General features: G+C 40.5%; 1 protein-coding gene across 1 annotated transcript; it reads left to right on the top strand.

The window, feature by feature from the left end:
• Nucleotides 1–7,748: 7,748 nt before the first annotated feature.
• smox (spermine oxidase) lies at nt 7,749–24,289 on the top strand. Its single transcript, XM_056408472.1, has 7 exons — nt 7,749–7,829; nt 11,819–12,053; nt 13,011–13,237; nt 17,079–17,252; nt 19,051–19,795; nt 20,701–20,861; nt 22,147–24,289. The coding sequence occupies exons 2-7, from the start codon at nt 11,846–11,848 to the stop codon at nt 22,315–22,317; spliced, it is 1,686 nt and encodes a 561-aa protein (XP_056264447.1). The 5' UTR covers nt 7,749–7,829; nt 11,819–11,845; the 3' UTR covers nt 22,318–24,289.
• Nucleotides 24,290–25,744: the final 1,455 nt, after the last annotated feature.

The raw sequence follows: 25,744 nt of genomic DNA, 5'->3' as shown, positions 1-25,744 counted from the left end.
ATCTAACAGAGCAAATTATGCATATGCAAGCCTCTAACATTGGTCATTTGACACAAAGGAAAAAGGGAAGCAGCTTTGCCATCAATGTTACTGCAGTAAAATGAGGAGTCACTAATCCATATACAGAAAACAAGACCAAGTCTTTCTCTATTCACAACTGTCTGTTGTTTACAAAGTTGTCACACAATGGATAAATGCCCAAAGTTTAAAATGAAAGGACATCGTGATAAGAACAATTTGGTCAAGGAACAGGGTATTTGTTTTGATTGCCTGAAAGTAGGCCACACAAGCAAAGACTGTGGGAGTCGCTTGGCTTGCAAAGTGTGTCACCAAAAGCACCCAGAAATCCTTCATATAAAATGACAGGAAAGAAGAACAACCTTACAGCAACCCCAACAGTCTGTGAGCCCTCCAAGTGTTTACAATGCAATGTCTCAGACCTGTGGCCATATTGGAGCTGGTGATGAAGATAATTCAATCTTTTCTATTGTTGCAGTCAAAGTCAAGGGCCAGAGGGGCAACAAAACGGTGCGGATGTATGCCTTTTTGGATCCAGAAAGTTCAGGCACATTCTGTACAGATAACTTGGCAAGAAAATGTAACATGATTGTTAAAAGAAAAGTATTCTATTGAGAACAATGGGTCAAAAGAAGATTGTAAATGCACATATTGTGTCAAGTCTTGAAGTGTCTGGCATGAGTGCAAATGATTTCATTGAGTTACCTGATTTAACTCAAAAGACCATGCCTGTTTCTACATTGAATGTCCCACGACAGGAGGGTATTGATCAATGGTCCTATCTCAAGGATGTTAAGCTCCATGACATTGATGCAGATGTTGAGCTACTAATTGGAACTGATGCTTAAAAAGTGATGGAGCCTTGGGAGCTGATAAACAGCCAGTATGAAGGACCCTATGCAGTGAGAACCAAAGTTGGTTGGGTCATTAATGGTCCACTGCGTGGAAGAAGCAGTATGAGTAAGAATGGCTGTTCTGCTGTAACAGCCAACCGAATCTCTGTGGAACATCTGCAAGAAATGCTGGTTAAACAGTATAACCATGACTTTAATGAGAGATCATTGGAGGAGCAGATTGAAATGTCCAGAGACAATATTCATTTTTCTTGTTTTCGTAAATAAATTATCCGAAGAATGGAATACTGAAATGGACATTACTTTCTTTTGGCGGCGTCAACTCCAAAACCCACGGTGCATCAGTGGCAATTTGATTTATAGTTTTGATTGATTTATTGGACAAATGGCCATTACAGACACATTGATAATATCTAATAGATATTACATCTTTCTAACATCTTTAAGCAGCCTCGTCGGGATGGGCTCTAAGAGACAGGTAGACGGTTTAGAAGTAGAAACCGTTGAAGACAATTGGTCAAGGTTGATGGGAGAAAAGCCATCCAAATATACACCAGGGCATGCAGCCGTTTCCAAGGCCACTTGAGGACAGGTTTGCACTGGTTGAGGGCAAGAGATCATCAATGTTGCCTCTAGAATCTTAGAATCTTTTCATTGAAGAAGTTCCTGAAGTCATTACTACTGAGGTCTATAGGAATACACGGCTCCACAGAGCTGTGACTCTGTCAGCCTGGCTACAGTGCTGAAGAGAAACCTGGGGTTGTTCTTATTTGTCTCTATTATGGAGGGCCTTACATGTTTTAAGACTATCTCACCAAACTATGCGTGATTCTTCCGGATTAGTCGAACGCCATATGCTTTCAAGCTTTTGTGATGTTTGCTTTAGTTTGCGGGTCTGAGGGTTATACCAGGGAGCAAACCTCCTCTGCCTCATTGTCTTCTTCTTCAGAAGGGCTATCGAGTCCTGTGTCATTCTCAGTGAGCCTGTGGCACTATCGACAAGATGATCAATCTGGGACCAACTAAAGTTACCACAGAAGTTCTTTGTTAAATGCAGTAATACCTGGTATTGAATCATCATTTAATGTTTTCCAGGTTGGATGTGAAAGACTAAGAACAAGGCTTTCAAATGAGTTGTAGTTTAATTTAGGTTTAGAATTTATTAATAGGCTTGAGTCAAAGATGGCTGCTACTCTTCCTCTTCGGCCGGTGCTTTGAGCAATGTGATTATTAATATGACTTGGAGGAGTCGATTAATTTAGGCTGACATATTCTTCATGACTCAGCCAGGTTTCAATAAGACAAAATATATCAATGTGATTGTCTGATATTAAATCATTTACTAATACAGCTTTAGATGACAGAGATCTAATTTTAAGGAGTCCACATTTCATTTTCCTAATTTGTTGCACTGCTGAAATAATGGTGTTAACTTTTATGAGGTTATTTTTTGTGCTGTGAAAAATAACGCGTTAACGCGTTATAATTAAATTACAGGATTAATTAGTTAATTTTTTTAAACGCATTTAACGCATGCGCAGAATGAGCTTCCAATACGTCTGTTGTTGGTGGTCTTGCAGCAGCATGTCATTCTGTCTCAAGTGTCGCGTTAACACTACTCCGATCTCCGTCTTGCGTGCGGCAGAGCTCTGATGCCGGCGTGTGCGCGCACATCAGGACCAGAAAAAGTCACCTGCACCCCCCCCCCCCCCCCCCCTGTCAACAACTCTTCTCCGCTCGCGCGCGGCAGGGCTCAGCCGCGATGCGTGCACACTGGTGAGCAAGTTATGTGCACCCGTGTATAAATATATATATCCGTCTTTTGTCATAAATCTTTATGTTCTCACAAAAATATACCGAGAATATCGGTAATATGTGATTAATCATGATTAATCCACAGAAACCTGTGATTAATTTGATTAATTTTTTTAATCGTTTCACAGCCCTAGTTATTTTGTATGACTCCTCTTCTGCTTACTTTTGATTTAGTGGCCGTGGGACAGACACAGTCTCTACTCTAGAGTTGTGGGTGGGTAACTGCTCGAATGGAAGAGCAGAGAAGGGTGTAAGATTGTCATGTCTCGTCGGTTATGTTAAGTTTTATGTTTTAGTTCTGTTTTCCATGTCCGCTTTTATTTTGTAGTAACTGTCCTCTCTCGTTTCAGAAACTTTATTTCCTGCCCCGGTTTTTCCTCGTTAGTGTGATTGTCTGCTCCACCCCTGATTGTGTCCACCTGTTCCCCATGTATTTTAAGTCTGTGTCTACCTGTGTCTTTTGTCAGATCGTCTTGTCTCGCGTCTCGTCCTGATCCTTCTTGTCCAAGTAAGCATCTTTCATGGTAGTGTAGTTTTTTTGTCCAGGTTTGCTTTTCCAGCATAGCTGTGATTTTCTGTTGTACTTTGTTTCTTTGGAATTTTTGTGGACGTCCTATGTTAAAATAAACCCTTTTGATTTCCCTTAATCTTGGAGTCGTGCGCTTGGGTCCTGTTTTTGAGTCGTGACAAAGATGACAACGCTGCTCCCGGTTCCTGATCTCAACCCTGGGTTCTCATGGATTAAGTCCGGTAATCAACCTGGTCATGTTCGCAGAAATGAGACGCGCTCCATTCAAAGTGAAAGATGAATGCCGTCTCTACTCATCAGATCAGGTTTTCCCCAGAAAGTCTTCCAGTTATCTACGTAGCCCACATCGTTCGCTGGGCACCACCTCGACAATGACCGGCGTAGTCGGGAGTTGTTAGTTAGCAACCGGAAGAGTGTTTCCTTGTTTAAACCAGAAAGTGTCAGTTAAAAAAAAAAAAAGTACGAGAAAGATTACAGCCTGTTTCATTGATTCGTATAAAGAAGTGTAAATGGACCATGGAACTTAAATATGCCGACGCAACAGACACAAAACACTGAGTTATATTTTGTGTAAATTATATCTCACTGTAGGATCAGTAGATTTTATTGCAGGGCTGAAACTCATCACACCCTGTTATTATTTAAAAAATATATATGTACTGATTATAGCTGCTTGTAATGTTCTACCTCAATGCCTTAACTTGACATAGTGGTCAGGACTTTAAGCTGTAAAAATGACCAGACATACCGCTGCCCTTGGGGCATAGCCCCCGTTTCTTTGAATTCTACAAACCAAGTTTGGGTTAAATGCAGAAGTAAAATGTCATAAATGTACCTATTGTATGTATGCATATGACAAATGCAAACTGTGGTGGCTGGGGCGTGGTTAGACTCAGCTGTGGAGGTGTGTGGGGGAGGACATGTGACACTGGAGCCACTCCCTCACAAACCTCCACAGCTGAGTATAAACATGCCCAAGTTAACATTTACTTCAAACAGTCATTGGCAGTCATTTCTAAATTGGCATGAAGGGTGAGTTGCATGCCAATGTATAAATAACTGCGAACCACAGTCTTCTTTGGAAGGGCTCACTTTGTTCCACACAGGTTTATTTGGATATACTGAGAACATGCATGGGCACTTCATTAAACTCTAGCGTAATGTGCAATGAGCTTTTTCTTATTCTTATTTACCTGTACTCAATGTGGAATTCAGATACATACAGGCACTTTGATACTTAATGAAGTATATCATGTCAGATTTCCTCACTGATTATGTAGATCATGTGTGTACCATTTCAAATTAATGTATGAGTTAAAGCAAATGACTGTAACAGCAGTAACAATATGACATCTTCAAACAAACCGGTTGGTCGTAAAGCTGTTAGATATAGTGCTTAATTTTCATATATATATATATGCAACTATTGTTTCACTTAAGTGCAATTATTAGTGTAAATAATGTAGTTTTCTTGAGCAGCTTTTAACATTTTCTGTTGATTATTGGAACAAATGTCTGCCAGACTTCCTTCTTTTAATAAATCACAGAACAGGAAGGGAGGCAACCTGCAAGATGAACGAGAGTTTTGTTGGCCTGTACACAGAAAAGTGCTGACGACATCAGAGAGGCGAATGCACCACTTCACTGAATCATCTTCCTGATTTATGGGTTTGGACCTTTTAGGCGAAACAGCCGGGGGTGGCCTTTTGGGGAAGCTGAAGGGTCAAACCACCAAAGCAAACAGACCCTGCTTCCTGAGGGATTTCCTGCTCAACAATTTGAAACTAATCCATTTCATGCACCATCATCAATTTGACATACTGTGTCTTTTTATCGTTATGCTTCCCAATTGATATTTAGTTCATTCTTGCAGGATGGAGGGTAGGTATGTTTAATTGTCTTCTTTATTATTTCGGTGGTTAAATTCATTATACATTTTAGGATTAACATGTACATTTTCCTCAAAAATACACGAGAGTTTCTTCTGTGACATAATATAGATAGATACTTTATTCAGTGAAAATGTGTTTGTAGCAGCAAGCATGGTTACAATAGATACAATAAATTAGCAGATCACAACTTATTAAATGTAATACATTTAAATAATAATGAAAATGAAAAGTAGTGTATCTAAGTGTTTATAAGGTAAAAGCGTGCAAGGGTTATTGAAGTTGTTCAATTTGAGGAGGATCTGGCCAGAGGTGATTTATTATAAAATGTATATATATAAACTTTATATTTTCTCTTTCTATCTATAGATTTTTCCAATTTGTCTTTACATTGTTTATTTAAGCTTTTGAGAAAATGTCTTTTTGAGCTTTTTGATTTTTGCAATTGTTTTCGTACCACTTTGTAACATATTGTCATCAATGAAATTTGCTAACTTTGTCTGTTTGTTTTACTCAGAATATTTGATTCCTTAAACGATTTCCACTTCCCTATCTGAATCAGTGGAAGTCTGCAATCTTTCTCGTACGTTGTTTTTACTGAAACTTTCTGGTTTGCTAAAAATGCAAACTTGCACAACGGACAATGGAAAATGTATTCAAAAATATTCAAAACTTGATCCAGAAGTTGCTGATTTTGTCAGAGTACAGAATGTACATGGAGAGAACAGTCTTCTGATCAAACTTACTGTCCCCAAATAGTATAATTTTGTAGACATACATATATGTGTTATTAAATCTATACCAAAGCTCTTATGGCATTGCCTAAAATGTGTCTTCTGTAGATCAACTTCCCCAACGAGCCGGGAAGGAGCTCTTTCACTTTATATACTTGTTATACACTATATACACTTTGCATTTTTTATCTTTATTTAAATTTAATATGTCCTGCTCTGCTAATTTATTGACTTTGTTTGCTGTTGCTACAAACACATTTTCCCCTGGGGTCAGTCTGTCTATCTCTATCTATATATATATAGATAGATAGATATATAAAGGGAAGAAACCTTCAGGAGAGCAACAGAGAAAGTTCCCTCTCCCCTGATGGACAGAAGCGCAAATGAATGTCATGTGTATAGATATATATCTAGATCCTTCTCTGTTGCCCTCCTAAAGGTGTCTTCCCTTTTACCCCATTTAAGTGTTTCTTTAAATTTTTGGGAGTTTTTCTTGATCCGATGTGAGGCCCGCTGAGGAAAATTCGTAATTTGTTATATTGGGCTAACCTGAAATTATATATATAAAACATATGATCTTATGTTGTTTGAGCCTGCTGTAGCATTTTTATGACCTTTTATCAAACTGTTCACCATCACCATGGATCATCAAAATTGATTGGTTCCACCCCAGCAGCATAATGTATGATGATCACCAGTAGCATAAATCTATTTACTTCAGAAATTATTGTATACTTCTACACCACATCATTTCAGAGGGAAATAGTGTACTTTGTATCCTCCAACTTTTAATTCACAGCATTGTTTTTATCACCACAATTTTACAACCAAAATAATTTTATAAAATACAATGTCTTGTTATAGAACATTCCAGTCGTTAAAATGAGATCAGCCTTGATTTGCAACATTAATATGCTCTTTTTACAGCAAAGCATCAGGAATAATAATCATGCAATACAACAATTGGCCATTTTGCTGGCTAATGAATTCTTTTATTTTTTATACTTGAAGAAATCATTTTTAATGCAGGATTTTTGTTTGGAATGGAGTATACTTTTATATTATACTATTGCCAGTTTTACTTAAAAGGTAAAGTATCTCAATACCTCTTTCGCCAGACTGAGGTAATCACAACACGACAATGCCAAACCCAAAACCATGTGTCATCTCACAATTATTGTTGGTGTTGTTGTTTAAATTGTCACCTTTCTGCAGTGACGTACATGTGTAGTCTCCAAGTTGTCCTGGAGACTACAACTGAGATACACAAGATTTGAACTTTAATGATAGAGAATAGATATGAAAAAGAAAAAAAGTGCCTGCCAACCCAGAAAGCATGACATAAGAGAACACTGTCAGTTTTTGGGAGCTGTCCAGTCGAGAAATAAACATTTGATTCAACAAGCAATGCAGATTTGACACTTGCAGACTCAATAACATATAACAGCCCCAATCTGAGTATCTCCACCCACAGCCTGAGAGCCTTTGCAAAGGTATACAATATTTTCTCGCAAGCCAATCAGAGAAGACTGGGATTTTTAGGGAATGAACATGTACATATGAACTTGAAACTGAGCATAACATGTCCCCTTTATTGTGACATACTATTTTACTTGACATGTGACCATATAATAATGTCTCACATTGCAGGATTTATTATTATTATTGTTGTAACATTATTCAGCTCTCTTTGATTTACATTATGTTATTGTGTGCGTGTATTTTTGTGTGTATCCGTGTGAGTGTATGTGTGTATGTGTGTGTGTGTGTGTATCTGTGTGTGCAGCTACGTCACAGCGGCTTCAGTGGAGGGCTGGGCTTTGTCGTCATCCATGCTCATATTTAATTAATGAGAAGGCAGCGGCCACAGGAAAACTGGCTGCTTCTGGTTTCCAGGCATAAATATAAAGTGTAGCCGGTCTCAGGCAAAACGGTCACAAAGGAAAGCGGAGCGCTCTGAGGTTTTAAAGCTGAAGACCACGAGAGTCAGGTAACCAGCTGCTCTACTAAAACATCATATCACAGAATTATTATTTAACAGCGGTTGGTGATGGTGACTGTGGCGATTTAAATGTGAACCAAAAATATCAGTCAGTATGCATACGTAGGCTACGTATCGCCGGAAAGACATTGGGAGCTTTCTGAAGTGGCCAATGCTGCGAGCGACAGTACATTACACTGAATGTTTGTGTTGAGGAAACCGCTGCACACACAACACCTGCGTAAACTCAGGGACTGCAGCGCACATGACAAGTCGGTTGCGCCGATGTACTGTTGGACACACTGCTGTGCCTGGAATACGGTGGATTCGTGTGTTTCGCTCTATTTGTCAGCATTAAACTATGTTTGTGATTTATTGGGTCTCTGTCACATGTTGTCTTTCCCGGACAAATCATTGGAGTAACTCACTGAACTTGCCCGCTTCGTTTCAAACTGCTGCCTTCGGTATCACAGTTTATACGTGGCAGTAAAGGATTTTCCAATGCAGATGAGTTTTCCAGCCAGGCAGCATGCAGGATGACATAAAACACTTTGTTTTCCTCTTTACCCTTCGATTTTTCAATACCAGTTACAACTTTATTTATAATTTCACTATTCGCATCTTGGTACCAGTTACAAATATATCAAATTGCATAACGTTTTTTTCAAACTAAAGACGGCCTTACATGGTTAATTGTGTTCTAGTGCGTTGAGTATTCATTTACTTATAAAAGATCAAGCAAGATTAGATTAGATTTAGGAAAAAAGCCATTGCTTTCTCACTTTCTAGCAAGCTTGCACTTGGACATGTTAATCCGTGCCCATGAATACACCTGTAAATATAAAATGTGGTCAAACCAGATGTTGTACAACATGGCAACCCACAAGTTACCCTTATCCCAGGCTGGAAACGGATCCATATTAGTTGTAAATGCTGTATTAACTATTAACAAAAGACATTATCCATCTGTATAACAGGGTCCTTATTAGAAAGTATAATATCCCCATTTTTCCTGTCATTTCTGTACACTTGAATTTAATTTTTTTGCTATCATCTCTCTCTGTTGGTATAATGTTCCAACTATCGTGTGAAGTAGACATATGTGTAATTGAATGCATTGAGCCAGTGTGTATCTTTGGGAATACTACAGTAGTCTCAGTGCACTCTTTATCTGCACCAGGAGAACATACAGAGTGTGAACAGTAGCATGGGGGGGGGGGGGGGGCGTGTGTGTGTGTGTGTGTGTGTGGTGCCTTCGCTCCATCATCCCAGCTTGGTAAATCAGAACTCGGAGAGAAGTGTGGAATGTTCGACCTTTGGCATAAAGCCCCCAGAATCCTCTTTTTTTATGTGGAAATGTTTGTTACCATGCTAATGCTCACATGCAACTGATTAAAAGAAAATGCAGATGTGCGTGTGGACACAGCTGGAAAGAGCAATGTTCACAATTTTAGAAGAGAGGTGAGCAGTCGAGATGAGAGACGGGTAGTCAGACTCATTAATTTAAAATATTCCCGCTCAAGGCTCGCCCTGCTCTTCAAAAGGCCACTGGCAGATGCACTCTATGATTGCCATTTCTAGGTCAGTGGTAACTCCCTCCCTCTTCACTCCACCCAACCCCACCCTGAGCTGCCTATCTACCCAAGGCCAGCCCACACATTAATCTGCAGTGGGGTGTAAGGCATGAGGTGGCATGTGGCAAGAGTATTAACCAGTAGTGGAATAATTACAAGCAACTAGGGATGGATGCACAATCTGTTACGGGGCCCAGTGTGAGATGTGATCATAGGCGGTTACTGAATTAGACCTGTAATTCGTTTAGAATCAGTGTTTCTTATGTAATCATACAATCAGGCAGGTTGTTTTTTTGGTGTTTAAAAAAAAGAAGGGCTTTTCGTTTATAGGTCAAGCACAGCATTAACAGATTACGAGTGAACACTGAACCTTTAAAGCTATAAGAAGAAGTTTTGAAAACAAAGATGTTACAGCTTGAATGTTGTTTTTCTTCTCATTCCTCTGACCTTGTTTGACTCATTTAGTGTAAAGTTAAAGCCTAAACCTAAAAAAAATTATGAAGAATAATGTGTACAAAAACTGTAAAACTCTGTGTTAAACCAACAGCTGCTCTATGATATTTCTCGGCAGGAAACATTCACACCCTATATAATTGTACTGTGTTGTCTACATTTGTAATTTGCCACAAAGCCATGTTGTCCTGGCTATGACCTTCACCTCTAACAGCTGTGGAATATAAAAGAACAGCAGTCAGAGTACTGAAACTACTAAAAACATAGCTCAGGAAACAAACATGTCAGCCTCAATTCAACCGATTCAATAAACAAGTGTCACAGAACAATCACAGAAAGGCCTTTTGTTGGTTTGGTTTGAGGATTTCTACCATTTTAGGTAATTCTGCTAATGATATTTGAATGTTACATTTAATAAAAAATTAACCAACTTCACCCTTTACTTTTCTTTGAATCCCAAAATTCCTGTCCATTCCTGTTGATGTTGCATCAATGTTTCATCTGCACGTTCGGGGAATCCAACTGATGATTAACAGTGAGAGGGAGGTCCAGAGAAAGAGACAGAACTGGAACTGAAACATGGCTTTATTTTTAAAAAAAGACAAAGACGTAATTCAATGTATTTCTGTGGTTTAGTATTATTGTGTGTGCAACTGTAAAGATTTTAATCTCAACATTGATAAATTACTCTATTGTTACATTATATTGTACAATGCATCAATAGTGCATTTTCCAGAAAATATATTCACAAATTTACTGTGGATAACATAATTAGATGAAAATAACCAGAGAAAAATATCCGTTCATGTAAAATTAATTGAATTAGATATCTGCCAAATCAAGAAAGCATGTCAAATCATGTGACAATCCAATACTGTCACAAATTAATCCAGTTTATTGACTGACATTTGTTTTGTTTTTCAATATATATTGTCATATTGTTATAAAAGCCTGTAAATCTGTGCTATCTCCCACTTTCAGGCCGAAGGTCATAAGGTCAGAACAGATGACACATACATATACGTTGAATTGGACACATAACTCTTTCTTGTGCGTGATCTTAACTGGCAGGATATCGCCGTCTTACCTCAGGACTTGATATTGTTGCGACTGCATGTCAGGACTATAACAACGCACTGGTTTATTATTAAAATCTTGTCAGGTACAACAGCGTACCTAACATGTACAACTGCCACTGAATAATATTACTGTAATATGGTAAATTTTCCCCCTGGCTTGGAATCCCACTGTGTTATTCTCACACAGCTGTCCATACATTCACAGCAAGATGCCACATGTGCTAGAATAACAAGGTGGCTTGTGTATTATTCACTCATAATATTAGTGTCCCTGAGCAATTTCAGTGTAATTTGAGAGGTGCAATCATATTTTTATTTATTTGTTTGTAATTTATTCTCTGATCGACATAATAATAAAGTTGAGTCTCCTGGAAACAGGGACTTCTTATTTTCCTTGTGCTCAATCAACAATGTTGTACAGTATAACACACAGCAGGTAGAAATAATGTAAACGCGTCATGAAAAAGATCAAATTCAATTAATCACATTTCCAAATGCAACTGTAAATGTGGGTCATATTAAGGGGAATGATGATAAGCAACACTTATCAGCTAAAGCATGTATATGTGTAGTCAGTGGTTAATTAGCAACAAAAGACAGCAGGGCTCTAAAGAGGCTAAATTATTTCTGCCAAGGGTGTAGGCGCATGCAGTATCAATAATGCAAAGTTTTGAGATTTCTGTCTTGGCGATTTCTGCCTCCACTCCACGATAATGGAGGTAAGGGGGATTTAGTTTGTGGAGCTTAAGACACTTAGATATTAGAATAAAACAATGTGACAGTTTTTTCCTTCAATGTTACAATCCCACAGACCTAACTTCAACGGTTTTCAGCGTTTCGGCGAGAACTGCTTTTTTATATAAAGCATATTCTGTGGATTTTCTTATCACAGACTCCATCGAAGAGGATCTTGGACGGCATGCAAAGTTGTGAAATTTCGTCAGACAGCACTGATGATCCTCTTTTAAGCGACCTACGCACTCATCGGCAGCCTCGAATAGTAGTGATTGGTGCTGGCTTGGCCGGCCTTGCTGCAACTAAGAACCTTCTGAAAAACGGCTTCACGGATGTCACTGTCCTAGAGGCGTCAGACCACATCGGCGGGAGAGTTCAAAGTGTTCAGCTCGGTGAGAGTCTCCATTTACCTGTTCTTACCTCAAACTTATCTTTGTAACGTATCCATGAATAACACCTAAACACTGAAATCGTGCAATGTGCAACACATGTATTTGGTACAATACCTGTGCTGTTTCATTTTTACAAACATTAATTGGTTATTATAAATTGTCCTTTAACGAAGAGCATTAGTTTAGTTCAGATGTCCTACAATTCATCAAGCAAATCCTTATGGAAAAGCAACTACAAAGTGGTAACAATCCATCAATGAAGTAATAGCCAGACATATTGTAAATTATGCTCATTTGCTCTCCTGCAGAGGGTTAGATGAGAAGGACGCATGATGAAACGGCTAACCTCCAAGAGGTGACTGCTAACTAACTACTAATTTCGGACAGACTCATATGGAGCGCACAAACTATTTCCATCAATATGTGGTTTTATAGGAGGAATGTTGTAATGTATGCAATGGCAAGAAGTGAACTGTTCTTAAAGAATAACAAGTATTTCTTCCAAGTAACAATTTCACATTTTTCTCTGCTAGACAAAACACAAAATTATTGTTGATACAACAAAGAATCTTCTGATACAAGATGAAGTCACACATTTAAGAGGCACACAAATAACTGCATCTTTTACGTAAAGAAGGCTTTTTTATATTTCGAGATGTTATGTAATTATAGAAGCATTCAGCCATAAGTGTATTTCCAATGGTCTGTTTTTAATATAAAAATGAATCTAAAAAATATGAATTGTGGCATCCATCCTACTCAAATGTCATCAAATTAATGGTATTCCAGTGGGCTAAAGCAACTGCAGTATGTTAACTGAGCTGGACTCCTCCTTGAACTATACATTTTTGTGAACACTCTGGTGTGATTCTGCCAGAACAAAGCAGAGTTAAAAGAGATCTTTTTCTTTTTTTTAACTTCCACACATTTGTGTACCTTTCCTCTCTTTTTTTGTAGGTAAAGCGACTTTGGAGCTTGGAGCCACCTGGATCCATGGTGCCAACGGGAACCCAGTGTACCACCTGGCAGAGGACAACGGGCTGCTGGAGCACACCACAGATGAGGAGAGGAGCGTGGGACGCATCAGCCTGTACACTAAGAATGGCGTGGCTCACTACCAGACCAACATCGGCAAGAGGATCCCCAAAGACCTGGTGGAGGAGTTCAGTGACCTATACAACGAGGTAGGACACATGTGCACACAGGCACGCATACAGTAGTGAATTCATTTATATGCATAGATGAATGCATGCATGGACAAGAACACAGATAATCTCACTGTTCAGCCCACCTTACATCAAAATATGTTTATCTAAATTAAGTTATGTAGCATAGGCATAGTAACTAGTGGCAAGACCCTTAAAAACAAATGCTCTGTGACCAAATATTATTCAAACCTGCAAAAGTGTAAATTATTGGAGATCCAAAAGATTCCAGGGAGAAAATACGCTGAATACGCTGAATTTGGGGAAATGTATAATGACATTTGACTCGGGATGGGTATCGTTTGGGTTTTTTCCGATACCGGTGCTAAACCGGTACTTTTAAAACGATACTGGTGCCTAAACGGTGCCTGAACCGATACTTTTTTTAAAAACGCACAATGAGGACATTAAAAACTTCTTTGGCCATATTCCCTGTAGAAGCCGTTATCATGGAGCACTGACACACAACGGATATCAGACTGTTAACATACACAATATATGTTCTCCATTATATGATGTGTGTGTGTATATATATATATATATAATGTCATGTGCAGACTTTATAGGGTTAATCCTGTCACTGTTTTGATGAGCAAAGAGAACAACCAATCAGAGGTACTAAAGATGACACGTGACACAAAGTTTTGTGCTTGACAGCGTGAGGTCCACTGAAAAAAAGTGATGCCCCACGGTTTTTATTCCTCCGTCATTATATTCCCGGTAACACCGGGTATACAGCCGGGACCGCTGCACATCAACACATCTGCTAGCAGACTGTTACGCGCGTAGCTCGTAGCTAGCGCTAGCTACGAGCTAGCTTAAACATGCATGGTTATAATGGCTAATTTATTATTTCTTGGCCTACTTTTATGAATGCAAGACTTGCAATCAACGTTACGGTACTAATCTGAGTCCCGGCTGCTCGTCATCATCGGTCTCCACGTGTTCAGGGGACCGGTGACGGCCTCCCCGTCGCGCCCAGCCTGACGCTGGTGTGCTCGGCACGGGCTCACGGAGTCACACACGGCGCATGCCTCCGCTGTCAAAGTTAAATGAGAGGCTATCTTAACCTGCTGACAGGGCGGAGTCACCAGAGTAGTTCACAACAATAGTTTTTTTCCATTTTAATCGGCTCAGGCACCGGAAAGAAGCACCGAAATGTGCGTTGCGTTTCGTTCCGGGTTATACCGGTTGTATTGGAACCGGTTTCCGGTACCCAACCCTACATTTGACAGACATCTAGAATATTTCCTCTTCATAGAAAGGTGCAACCATCAAAACATAGATACATGAGATTGAATAGAGAATATGTACAAAATAGTGGCTCCTGTTTGAGAATGATTATCGCAGTTTAAGTAGGTCACCTCTGGAGGATCAGTTACAGAGAAAAAGTATACGGCCCTCAGAGTGGGATTTCATCTTCATTTACCCTGTTTTCTGTGTGATGTCAGGTCAAAATTGACCCACCCATTCTGTCTCATTTTGTCAAATCTTCTTTATGGAAGTTCACACCTCAAACCCCAACACCTTTACAGACACTGGCATGTTCAGTGTCCTAAAGACTGAATATATTCTTGCATTTTTCTCCCTGTATAGTAGTCATGCTGTGCACCTTCCTCTAGTTGTCAGCCTTTGAAAATCCTCATCATGGTTTCTGTGTCAGTTGTCTATATTAAAAATGTATTTATGAAGGTTTCTTCCCTTTTTTCCCTGTGAAAGGGTTTTTTATGAGTTTTTCCTGATCCGATGTGAGGTCCTGGGACAGGGATGTCGTATGTGTACAGATTGTAAAGCTCTCTGAGGCATATTTGTAATTTGTGATATTGGGCTATACAAAATAAACTGAATTGAATTGAATTTGAAACAAACTTAATTTTTTGGAGTTTATGAATAAAGTTGACTTCTAAAGCCTCCAGGCTGTGTTTTCAATTGCTGGTGTAATTAAAAAAAGAGAAAAATGAGTCCATGCTTCAAGTTCACCTCACTTTTGTCTCTCTTTATGAAGTCTTTCAGTCCGGACTGACATGCTTAAGAATGATAGAGACCAGGATTATGGTCAACATCACATGAAGAAGAGTGAATGACAGATAACCTGACCTGACCATCACCTCCATAGCCACAACACTTGCCTGCTATTGCCTCTAGCGCACTGCAGCTTGTGAAAGTAAACTGAAATTAAGCGTTAACTTTGACTATTTGTTCATGTTTTGTAGTGTATTTACCAATACAGCAGTGTGTAAAGATCTCTTAAGTTGTGGTCCAAAAAGGTCTAACTCACAGAACATACAGACCTGGGGGAGTGGCCCACTTTTTCAAGGAATGTTCTTTGTATAGAAGCTGCAACATATGTTCTATTATTTTGTATGCTTTTGCAGCTTGTGATTAGCTTATATGGTTCTTGTGTTCATCTTTTTCCCTGTGTTTGTGCGGTATGTATGTGATACTTAGATACAATAGGATGTAGAGGCTAAGGGCAGGGAGCGGGCATAAGTATCCTCCATATTCAGACAAAGGCAAGCGCTGTATTCACAAGCTATACTTAAAAAGTAAAGCTTGTTGCCCAATATGTATGTTTGGGGCAAGGGCAGTTATGTCTTGTATAAATGGCATAGTGTGTGTTTTTTTTTGTCCTGGAGTGCTGATAACTAATATTTTGTTTCATTTTCTATTTGACAGATAGATGATGTAAAGATAGAATACTCTATTCCCACAGGGAAATTAAAATGCAATTGAAGCCAGATACATTGAAATACAAGACGATAGAACAAACACAGATTCAAAGACATGTTACATATAAAGTCAGCCATATGGATCCGAGCACCCAGCAGGAACAATCTCCTGCTCCTTTAAACAATAGGGTTGAATTATTAATCTGTTTGAACATATTCACATTCAGGAACCTAAAGCTCGTGAAATTATGGAAACCTATGATCAGAATTTTCTGATAATAATCAAATCCATCGATCAACTAATTGTTTTAGAATCTGCAAGATACAATATCCAACACCATAATGGATTATATCAAAGTTCTGTTTCATTATCAAGATATAATGACACAATGAAAGCAGATATTGTCATGATCCGGAGTGTTTGTGTCTTATTTTGAAGTCCCTGTCTCTCGTGTCATCTGTTTCCCTGCATTTCTTGTCCCTGTGATCGTCTGCCCTGTTCCTGATTGTTTCCTCATGTGTGATTGCAGACCCCGCCCTCATTGTTTCCACCTGTGCCTCGTTCCCCTGTGTATTTAGTCTGTGTCAACCCCGTTTTCTGGGTCAGTTTGTCGTGAATGTTTTGCTAGTAAAGACTACTCCTTGTGGCTCTGAGTCATTCCTTAACAGAACTGGTCTTAAGCTAATGCTCCACCTTGACTAAATAATAGAGCACCTGCAGTACTTGTTCTGCAGGTTTTGGTTAAAGTCTTTCAGTTTTAACTTCATTAACCGAAAGTAAAGAAAGCCCGCATTTATAATGTAACTGTTTTAATTTCACTGTCGTTGATTTACTTTCCAGTATTTGGTGAATGATCACCTCTGTGAAGCATTAGTGTATCAACAAGTCTCTTTTCCTACTTTCTTCTTTCTGTTTTCTTCTCAACAACATGTTGCTCTTGTCGCTGCATGCTGACAGCATTTCTTACTAAATGCGGTGATGTGTGCTACCGGTGGTGTTCCTTCATCATGCTGCACTTCACCATTTAACATCACGTACTGAACTGATCTATTCTGAGCTGACCTTAACTGGTTTATTTTTCTTGTCTGCTTCCTTGACATTCTTTCTCATTGTCCTTCTCCCGACTACTCTCCCAATCACCCCGCTCTAGGTGTACGAGCTGACTCAGGAGTTCTTCAAGAATGGGACGCCTGTCTGCGCTGAGAGCCAGAACAGCGTCGGCATCTTTACGCGGGACGTGGTGCGCAAGAAAATTATGTTGTATCCTGATGATTCTGAGAGCACCAAGAAGCTCAAACTGTCCATGCTTCAACAGTACCTCAAGGTGTGTGTGTGTGTGTGTGTGTGATTCTTATATCATGATATGAAAATTATACATTTTTGGTATACAAACATACATTTTCCATTATATTAAACAGAGAAATGCAGAAAAGTGTCACATGGAGAAGATGCAACATGTTGTTTGTTTCTCCGTCTCTCTGACCAATCAGTGGTGTGTAGTGTTTTAACTCTACTTTTTATTCTTGGCTCAGCTTGCTTGGAATCTCAACAGAGGTGATAATAAGTACCAGGTATTGCGAGAGTAATACCTCGGCGTGACTTTTGTCAACAGAAAATGGAAATAGAGCAAGTAGTATGAGGTCGAATGAGCCGAAACCATGCGGTGGAAAAGAGGCATATGATGAAAATTGGTAAATCTTTTGTTGAGCTTTTACCTCACCAGATGTATTCAGTGAGGAAAAATAAGTAATTGTGTGAGGGAGCCAAACACAATGTTTCCTTTTACATTCGAGGTTAGTTTTTTTTTTGTCGAGCAGATGTCAGAAAAACACCCAAGAACTAAAACTGCAGCTCCCCGATGTTTTTGTCTGCATAAAAACACCTTCATTGGCAATTTTGCCTCACTGGGATTTGATATCACCAGCCATTTAACATATTAACGTGGATGCTACATCAGTGCTACATTCCTTTGAGTGCTCCTTGATACGCTACCGCCCACACACAAAGTCACGAGGATGACCAGATTTGAGTTTGTGAAAAAGAGGACACTTCGTCGTGAGGGGGGGGGGTTGTAGTAGTAGTAGTGTCTAGCATGCCGCACAAACAACAATGCAACTAGTGGAGGCGGCAAGGTGCTCAGTGTTGCCAGATTGGAAATGGTGAAGTATCGTACCAAAGGCTCAAAATGGTCGTATTTGGAGGATAATTATCGTGTATCTGGCAACCCTGAGATCGGTCGACCAATGACTGTTCTCTCTACAGTCAGAGCTCGCGCAAGAAGGTGGAACGTAAGGGAGATACCATTTCCAAAACTTGTAAGGGGTAATAACTAGTTTGTGAAAGACCCAGAGAAACACAAATATCCGACGAAGCAAAATCCCGGACGTTTTTGGAATCCCTGCCGGACACATTTTTTAGGTCTCACAAAGAGGACATGTCCGGGGAAAAGAGGACGTCTGGTCACCCAAAAAGACACAGAAACCAGAGCATTTTGTGAACTGCAGCAGAGAAGAGACAGACGGTCATGGCACATTGGCCACCAGCTACCATGCTAGCTGAATATTAAATGAGCCACGTGTTTGCTAAAGTGATGATACATATTGTGTAATTTGCGAGAAAGGGAATTGTCACAAAAACATTATGAAACCATCTTTAGACATACGAGACATTTTAAATTAGACAACACAGTTTAAATAGAAACCTTTAAGAATGAAGGTGCAAAAGTGCAGACTGCTAAAGTGCTTGTATATTTATTGCACATTGCTTTATTACACTAAGATTTAGCATTAGAGTTCAGCAGCTTGATGGAGGCTGAAACAAACGATTTTTTCAACCGGTTTAATTTGCCCTTTGTCACACGGATTCTTCTCCCATTTTCACAGAAGAGTGGATGCTACGAGTCCCCAATGTTTAATGACTGCCTGCTCGTACACACTCTGTTGTCTTTCTTCACGATTACCTTCATTGCTGTTTTGTACAGGCCTGCAACTTGCACTGTTAAGTTGCCAAACCATGCTTTAATTCTGTGTCTAATGATGTCTCGAGTGTTGCCTGGTAGAACATCAGTATGAACTGGCTGCTGACTCCAAACATTCTCTGTGTTGATATTTCTCTTGCTTTAGGTTGAGAGTTGTGAAAGCGGCTCTCCCAGTATGGATGAGGTGTCTCTGAGTGAGTTTGGCGAGTGGACAGAGATCCCTGGTGCACATTATGTCATTCCTGAAGGTTTCATGAAGGTTGTGGAGCTCCTTGCCCAGGACATCCCCTCTCGCACCATCTGCCTTAGCAAACCGGTCCGCTGCATCCACTGGAACTACTCAGCCCAGCATCAGAAGGTGATCGCCAAGAGCAGCGACACCCACCAGGACAACAACCATAATGACAACAACCACGGCGTCCAACCTTGCGAGGACCCTTTGTTCCTGGGTCACCCCATTTACGTGGAGTGTGAGGACGAGGAGTGGATCACAGCTGACCACGTGATCATCACAGCCTCTCTGGGCGTCCTGAAGCAGAACCACGAGGCCATGTTCACCCCTTCTCTGCCTGAGGACAAAGTGTTCGCCATCGAGAAGCTGGGCATCAGCACCACTGATAAGATCTTCTTGGAGTTTGAAGAGCCCTTCTGGAGCCCTGAGTGCAACAGCATCCAGTTTGTGTGGGAGGATGAGGCTCAGCTAGAACAGCTGGCCTACCCCGAGGAGCTGTGGTACAAGAAGATCTGTAGGTTTGACGTCCTCTACCCGCCTGAACGCTACGGCTACATACTGAGCGGCTGGATCTGCGGACAGGAGGCGCTGTACATGGAGCGCTGCGATGACGAAACAGTGGCTGAGACATGCACTGAGTTGCTGAGGCGCTTTACAGGTCAGGACAATTTTCGTGAAAGAAAACAGACAGGATCATTTTCCGTCTTCCAACTCTTTTCTAGTTTATCTTTCACTAAGAATTGATGAATGTAAAACAAACTCAATAACCTGGGAAGGCTGAGACTGAGCTCAGTGACTCAAATAAACAGTCATATTTGGAAATTATTTCGGCTGTGATGCAAGCAGCTTCTTATTGTGACAAAAGGTTGACAGGTAATACAACTTGATAACTCAGGTGTTTTCCTGTCTAGTAAGCAGTAGCTAACTGGTCTGGTGTTACCACCACATAAGCAACACTGAACTGAAGGATGGATCATGAAGTTGGATAAGGGGATGAGGTCTTTAATTAACTCACATTTGATCAGTACACAAGTGTTAAGGGTGTTTAATTTTCTCTGAAGCTTCCCGGATGTTGCTGCTACGAGTTACCTCAAGACGCAGCTCTTCTTGCGCGACAGATTGCAACATAGAATGTAAAAGGCTACGCATTGTTTGGCAATAGTTTACTAATGTGTCGATGCTGTAAGAATGAATAACAGTGTTCCTCAGAATAGTGGTCTTCCTAAAGATTGCAGAGGTTAAATCACACAGAAAAGCCACACACACCACACACACACCAACACACACACACACACACAACCACATTCCTCATTTAGGTCAACGTGGTGTAATCCCCTCAGCTGCTGCTTAATTACATATAGACTTGCTGGTGCCTTTCTGCTCAAAGAGGGTCATGTGTTGATCAGAGTTCTCAGTTGGCAGATTACACGTCCCAGTGAAAGGCCTCAACTGACAGCCGGCACATTCTTAATTTGAACTGGTTTTGTTCCGTAATACACTGGATTGTGTTAAAGCCAGACTGTCCATGATCGTCATAAAGTTTCTCTGTCCATATGGCCACAGGGAACCCCGACATTCCTAAGCCCTGGCGTGTCCTGCGCTCCTCGTGGGGCAGTGACCCCTTCATTCGAGGCTCCTACTCTTTCACCAGGGTGGGATCCAGTGGTGGGGACTGTGAGAGCCTGGCCACGCCTCTGCCTTATGCCAACAGCACCAAGGCTCCGGTAAGACACAGACAAGACAACACAGTGGATGGACAGAGTAAGAAGGACATCTCGCCCATTTGAGTCAGTTCAGTAGCCCTTAGGAAGTTTATAATATTAGACTGCCTCAGAAAGATGCCAGACTCAATGTCTAGGTATTGTTAGGCAACAGTTAATAGTGTTGGTATTGCATTAATTCATTGCATTTTTCTGTAATTTTGCACGGTGCAGTGTAAAATGCAGTCGATAATATCTTGAATTAAGCTGAAAAGGATATGTTTTCATTTCTTTTGGCAATACATTCTCATTCCCAACTTGTCAAATACTGACACTTGATCAGTGGCCTTGTGCTTAAAACTATGGTGGTCTTGGGGCCCCTCTCGTGGTTTTGGACTAAGGGACAGCTTATCAGCTTCCACATGTAGAGTCTTTTCAAATCTTTTCAAAATGTTCTGTTCGTCATATGCATACAATTACTTAAAAAAAGAAAAATGTTCTAACTAGGTTTACTTATTTACAAACAACAAAACTAAAGTTGGTAAGGTTAAGGGAACACAAGTACTTGGTTATAGGTTTAGGAAAACATTGTGGTTTGTGTTAGAATATGTACATTTGTTACTTAACTGGCATTACTAAAGTGCGTAAGATAAGTAACAAAACTACAGTGAATTGTGTATAGCTGTGTACTGACTAATATAGTCTCTAGTTTATGATACCAGTTATTTGGAAATAGACAGAAGTTCTGAAAAAAACGTTGTTTAAAGTTACAAATCAGTGTGTTTGTTGAGAATTATATGAAACTAATGGACCTGTAAAAATAAAATATGGTATATTTTGAAAGATAATTACTTCACATTATTTATATTGCACGGTGAATGTTGTTCTCCACATGCACTCTGAGAGCATATGGCTAATGCGGCGATGTCATCACTACCGTGTCACATCACCGCACATGCAGAAAATACAGCTGGTGTCAGGGGGTTATGAAGGCGGTTTCCTGGCTCGCAGTCTCGACCATGAAACCTGAGGTATTCAGCGTGAAGGGGAAAAGGGGGGTGAGGGGGATTGTGTTCTCACTTGACACTGTTGAAGGAATGGTATGACCCCTCCGTTAAAGTCCTTCAACCCTGTTAAACTGAACTCTGAACACCTCAAGGAAAGTTTCTGTGGCCTCCTACATGTAGAGCGCTAACAAGTGGTGAAAATAAAAAAATAGTGCAGCATAGGAGGGCAAACAAATGTCAGGATGACATTGACTGCTCTGGTTTTCTTCTCTCAAATCGTGTGTCTCTTACTCCTTCCTCAGCCTCTACAGGTCCTGTTCGCTGGAGAGGCAACCCACAGAAAATACTATTCCACTACCCATGGTGCTTTGCTGTCTGGACAGAGGGAGGCCACTCGGCTAATAGAGTTGTACCAGGACTTGCACAGAGCTGAAACCACAAAGCCTAATATGTCAAATATAACAAACCTCTGACTAGTGAAACACATTACTGTTGAGTTTTACGCATTTTATCTTAATGATCAATCTATACTTTAAAACATAACTTGGGCATTATTTCATTGAGTATTGTTTCTATTGTACTGTAGAAAAAAAATCATGCTACATTTTTATTTGAGATGGACTGTTTAATGGTTGCCAATGGTGCTGTCATTTATTGTCTTTATTCTGTCATAAAAAATAGTTTTAATCATTCATTTGATGTTTATAAGAACAACATCTGTAATTTTACTTGTTTTTGTAAGTGCCTTCTGTACGTAATATTATGTTCTTTCAAAATGAGGAAATGCTCAATTAAAATACAGTTTTAACAAAATAAAAGTGATATCATCATCTAACAAGACCAGTTGAGTCTTCTTAATTCATTAAAAATATTAAACACACTAGTTGGAGCCATCAGTTATCTCATCTTCATACACCTGTCCTCCTGAATATTTTACAGGAAAGTACAGGAAAGCTGTTTCCATACTGTCAACCTTTAAATCCAGGAGATCAAGGAAGACGGCGAGTGCACATGGAAAGAAAAGAAAAGGCTCCAAAGCCAAACATTCTGTGCAAAGATAACAGATGATGTTGGAATAGACCTAAACCCAGTCCTCCATGCATTATACTGGTTTATCAGTTTAAAATGACAGCATTTGAAATGCAACTTCTTTAAAATATTCATCTTTGACGTTTCAATTCAATAAAATTTAGCAAAATGTAATTGAAGTATCAAAGCCGTGAGTAATAATAAAGCAGAGTGCTCCTTTTGTGTGTTTCTATCACCTACAGTATACATGAGCATGTACAGCATTAGCTGATCATGGAGCTAATTTTAACCACTTTACATGTTTATCATATACTGGATTTATTTCTAAAAAGAAATGTTGAGATGTCTAATATTTCCTTTGACTCAAGAACATTTATAGAAATAATTGTGAGATTCTTAAAAGACACAATAAGGGATACAATAAAAATGTAGACATATTCTAGAAATTTCATAGAACTAGTTGACTTCTATTTTACCTGGTTGAAATAATCTAAATGTTCTGACATATTTTTTATTTGGTTTTATGAGACTTTATGACCCAATAATAGACAATGCAAAAAGTTGATCTTATTGTTGTAAAAAGTGCAATATTTCATCTAGCATGTATAACCTACTGAAGGGCAAGTAGCAACAAATGCAGAAAATAGCTTAAAACTGTATTTGAGGAAATGAAATAGTGATGTAAATGGTTTTTTTCCACCATTGCAATGTCACAATATGGCTTTATTAAAAAACAAAAAATAATATCCTAAAAGCCTTGTCAGAGCTTTACTTGTCACATTGCTTGCCATTCACGCTTATTGTGAATCCTTTATTTGGAGAACGTCAAATTATTAAGTAGAAATAATATGGAGAACAGTTAAAGTTTAGAGCTGATGCATTTTCTGGACAACGACGACAAATATCAAGAAGCATCAGATAGTAACTTGGTGGAAGAGAAGGAACAGAAAAAAATATTGAGAAAGTGACATGCATCCAAAAATGTAACCTGCCAATGTTAGAGGCAGTGCCAACATCATATATTTTTCTACTGAAAAACAACCAATGCTTTAGGCTCTCTAATCTTGTGTTTAAAATGTTTGGGGGAAAAACCACAACAACATAATTTCGTGTTGGTATAAAAGTATTGTGACGGTCCCCGTGTCTACTAATCATGCCCTTGTCCCTAGGTGAGTGATTGCCTGATGCAGCACACCTGGTCCGAAAGCAGGAGGGCATAAAGGCCTTGAGCTCAAACGGTGCGGGGCGGGTTATTCTCCTCACAGGTGGAGTGGTTGTGGTCGTGGGACTTTGCTGCCGGTTCCTTTGCATTTGGTTTACTTGGGTTTGGCTAACAACATTTACATGGACACTACTGATGTTACTGACTACGTTATGTTTCTTTATTATGTTAAATAAACACTTTTCTTTAACTTACTGCTGTGTCCGCGCCATATTTGTCATGCCGAACTTTCACCAGCACATTACGTGTGCTACCAGAGGGGAAAGAACGTTGGACCACTGCTATACGCCATTCAAGAGAGGCTACAAGGCTGTCTCTCTCCCTCCGTTCGGCAAATCGGACCATGCCGCCATTTTCCTGCTACCGGAGTACCAACAAAAGATAGCACGGGAAGCGGTAGTGACGAGGGACGTAAAGCGGTGGTCTGACCAATCAGAGGCTGAGCTACAGGACGCTCTGCGTGTCATCGACTGGGACATGATCCAATCCAGTTCCAGTGACGTCAGCGAGTTTGCGGACGTAGCAATGAGCCTCATAGCAACGCTAGCGGACACCATCGCCCCACGGTAAAAGTTAGGGTCTTTCCTAACCAAAAGCCGTGGGTTGATAGATCCATCCGTGAAGCTGTGAACGCCTGCATTGCTGCCTATAACTCCGGTCTTGTATCCGGCAACATGGACGAGTACAAGGCAGCGGTCTATGGACTGAGGAGGGCGGTGAAGGAGGCCAAGAGGAGGTACCGAGACAGAGTGGAATCACAGATGGAGCAGCGCGACACCAGGCGCCTATGGCAGGGGCTACGGACTATCACAGACTACCAGAGCAGACCCCGCGCAATGGTGAGTGCCGACGCATCCCTAGCGGACGACCTGAACTCATTTTATGCACGGTTTGAGGCTAGCAACAACAGCGCTAGCTCGCCGCTAACAACAACACCGTTAGCGTAGCCGAGGTGAGTTCTACCGCTGGGGATGAACACACACTCTCTGTGACCGAGCACAGTGTGAGGAGGGCTCTGTTGAGGGTGAACACCAGGAAAGCTGCAGGTCCAGATGGCATATCTGGGCGAGTACTGAAGACCTGTGCTAACCAGCTAGCTCCAGTGTTCACCACAATATTCAACCTCTCCTGGCTGAGTCCGTGGTCCCCGCCTGCTTCAAGAGATCCACTATTGTCCCTGTGCCCAAGAATGCTTCTCCAGCATGTATGAATGACTACCGACCGTGGCCCTCACCTCGGTGGTCATGAAATGCTTTGAGAGGCTGATAAAGGACTACATCTGCGCCTTCCTCCCTTCCTCCATGGACCCGCTGCAGTTTGCTTATCGCCCAAACAGATCCACGGATGATGCTGTCTCCCAGGTACTGCACACCACACTCTCTCATCTGGACAGCCAGAGGGGGCTATGTGAGACTGCTGTTCATTGATTATAGTTCAGCTTTCAACACCATAGTCCCTCCAGACTGGCCGGCAAGCTGATTGAGCTGGGACTGAACACCCCTGTGTGCTTGGATCCTGGACTTCCTGACCGCCAGGCCACAGGTGGTCAGGGTGGGCAGACACACCTCCAAACCCTCACCCTGAACACAGGATCCCCCCAGGGTTGCGTCCTCAGCCCCCTACTGTACTCCCTGTACACACATGACTGT

Source organism: Pseudoliparis swirei, chromosome 24, assembly GCF_029220125.1.
Source record: "Pseudoliparis swirei isolate HS2019 ecotype Mariana Trench chromosome 24, NWPU_hadal_v1, whole genome shotgun sequence".
NCBI lineage: Eukaryota > Metazoa > Chordata > Actinopteri > Perciformes > Liparidae > Pseudoliparis > Pseudoliparis swirei.
This window is presented reverse-complemented; position numbering and strand designations above follow the sequence as displayed.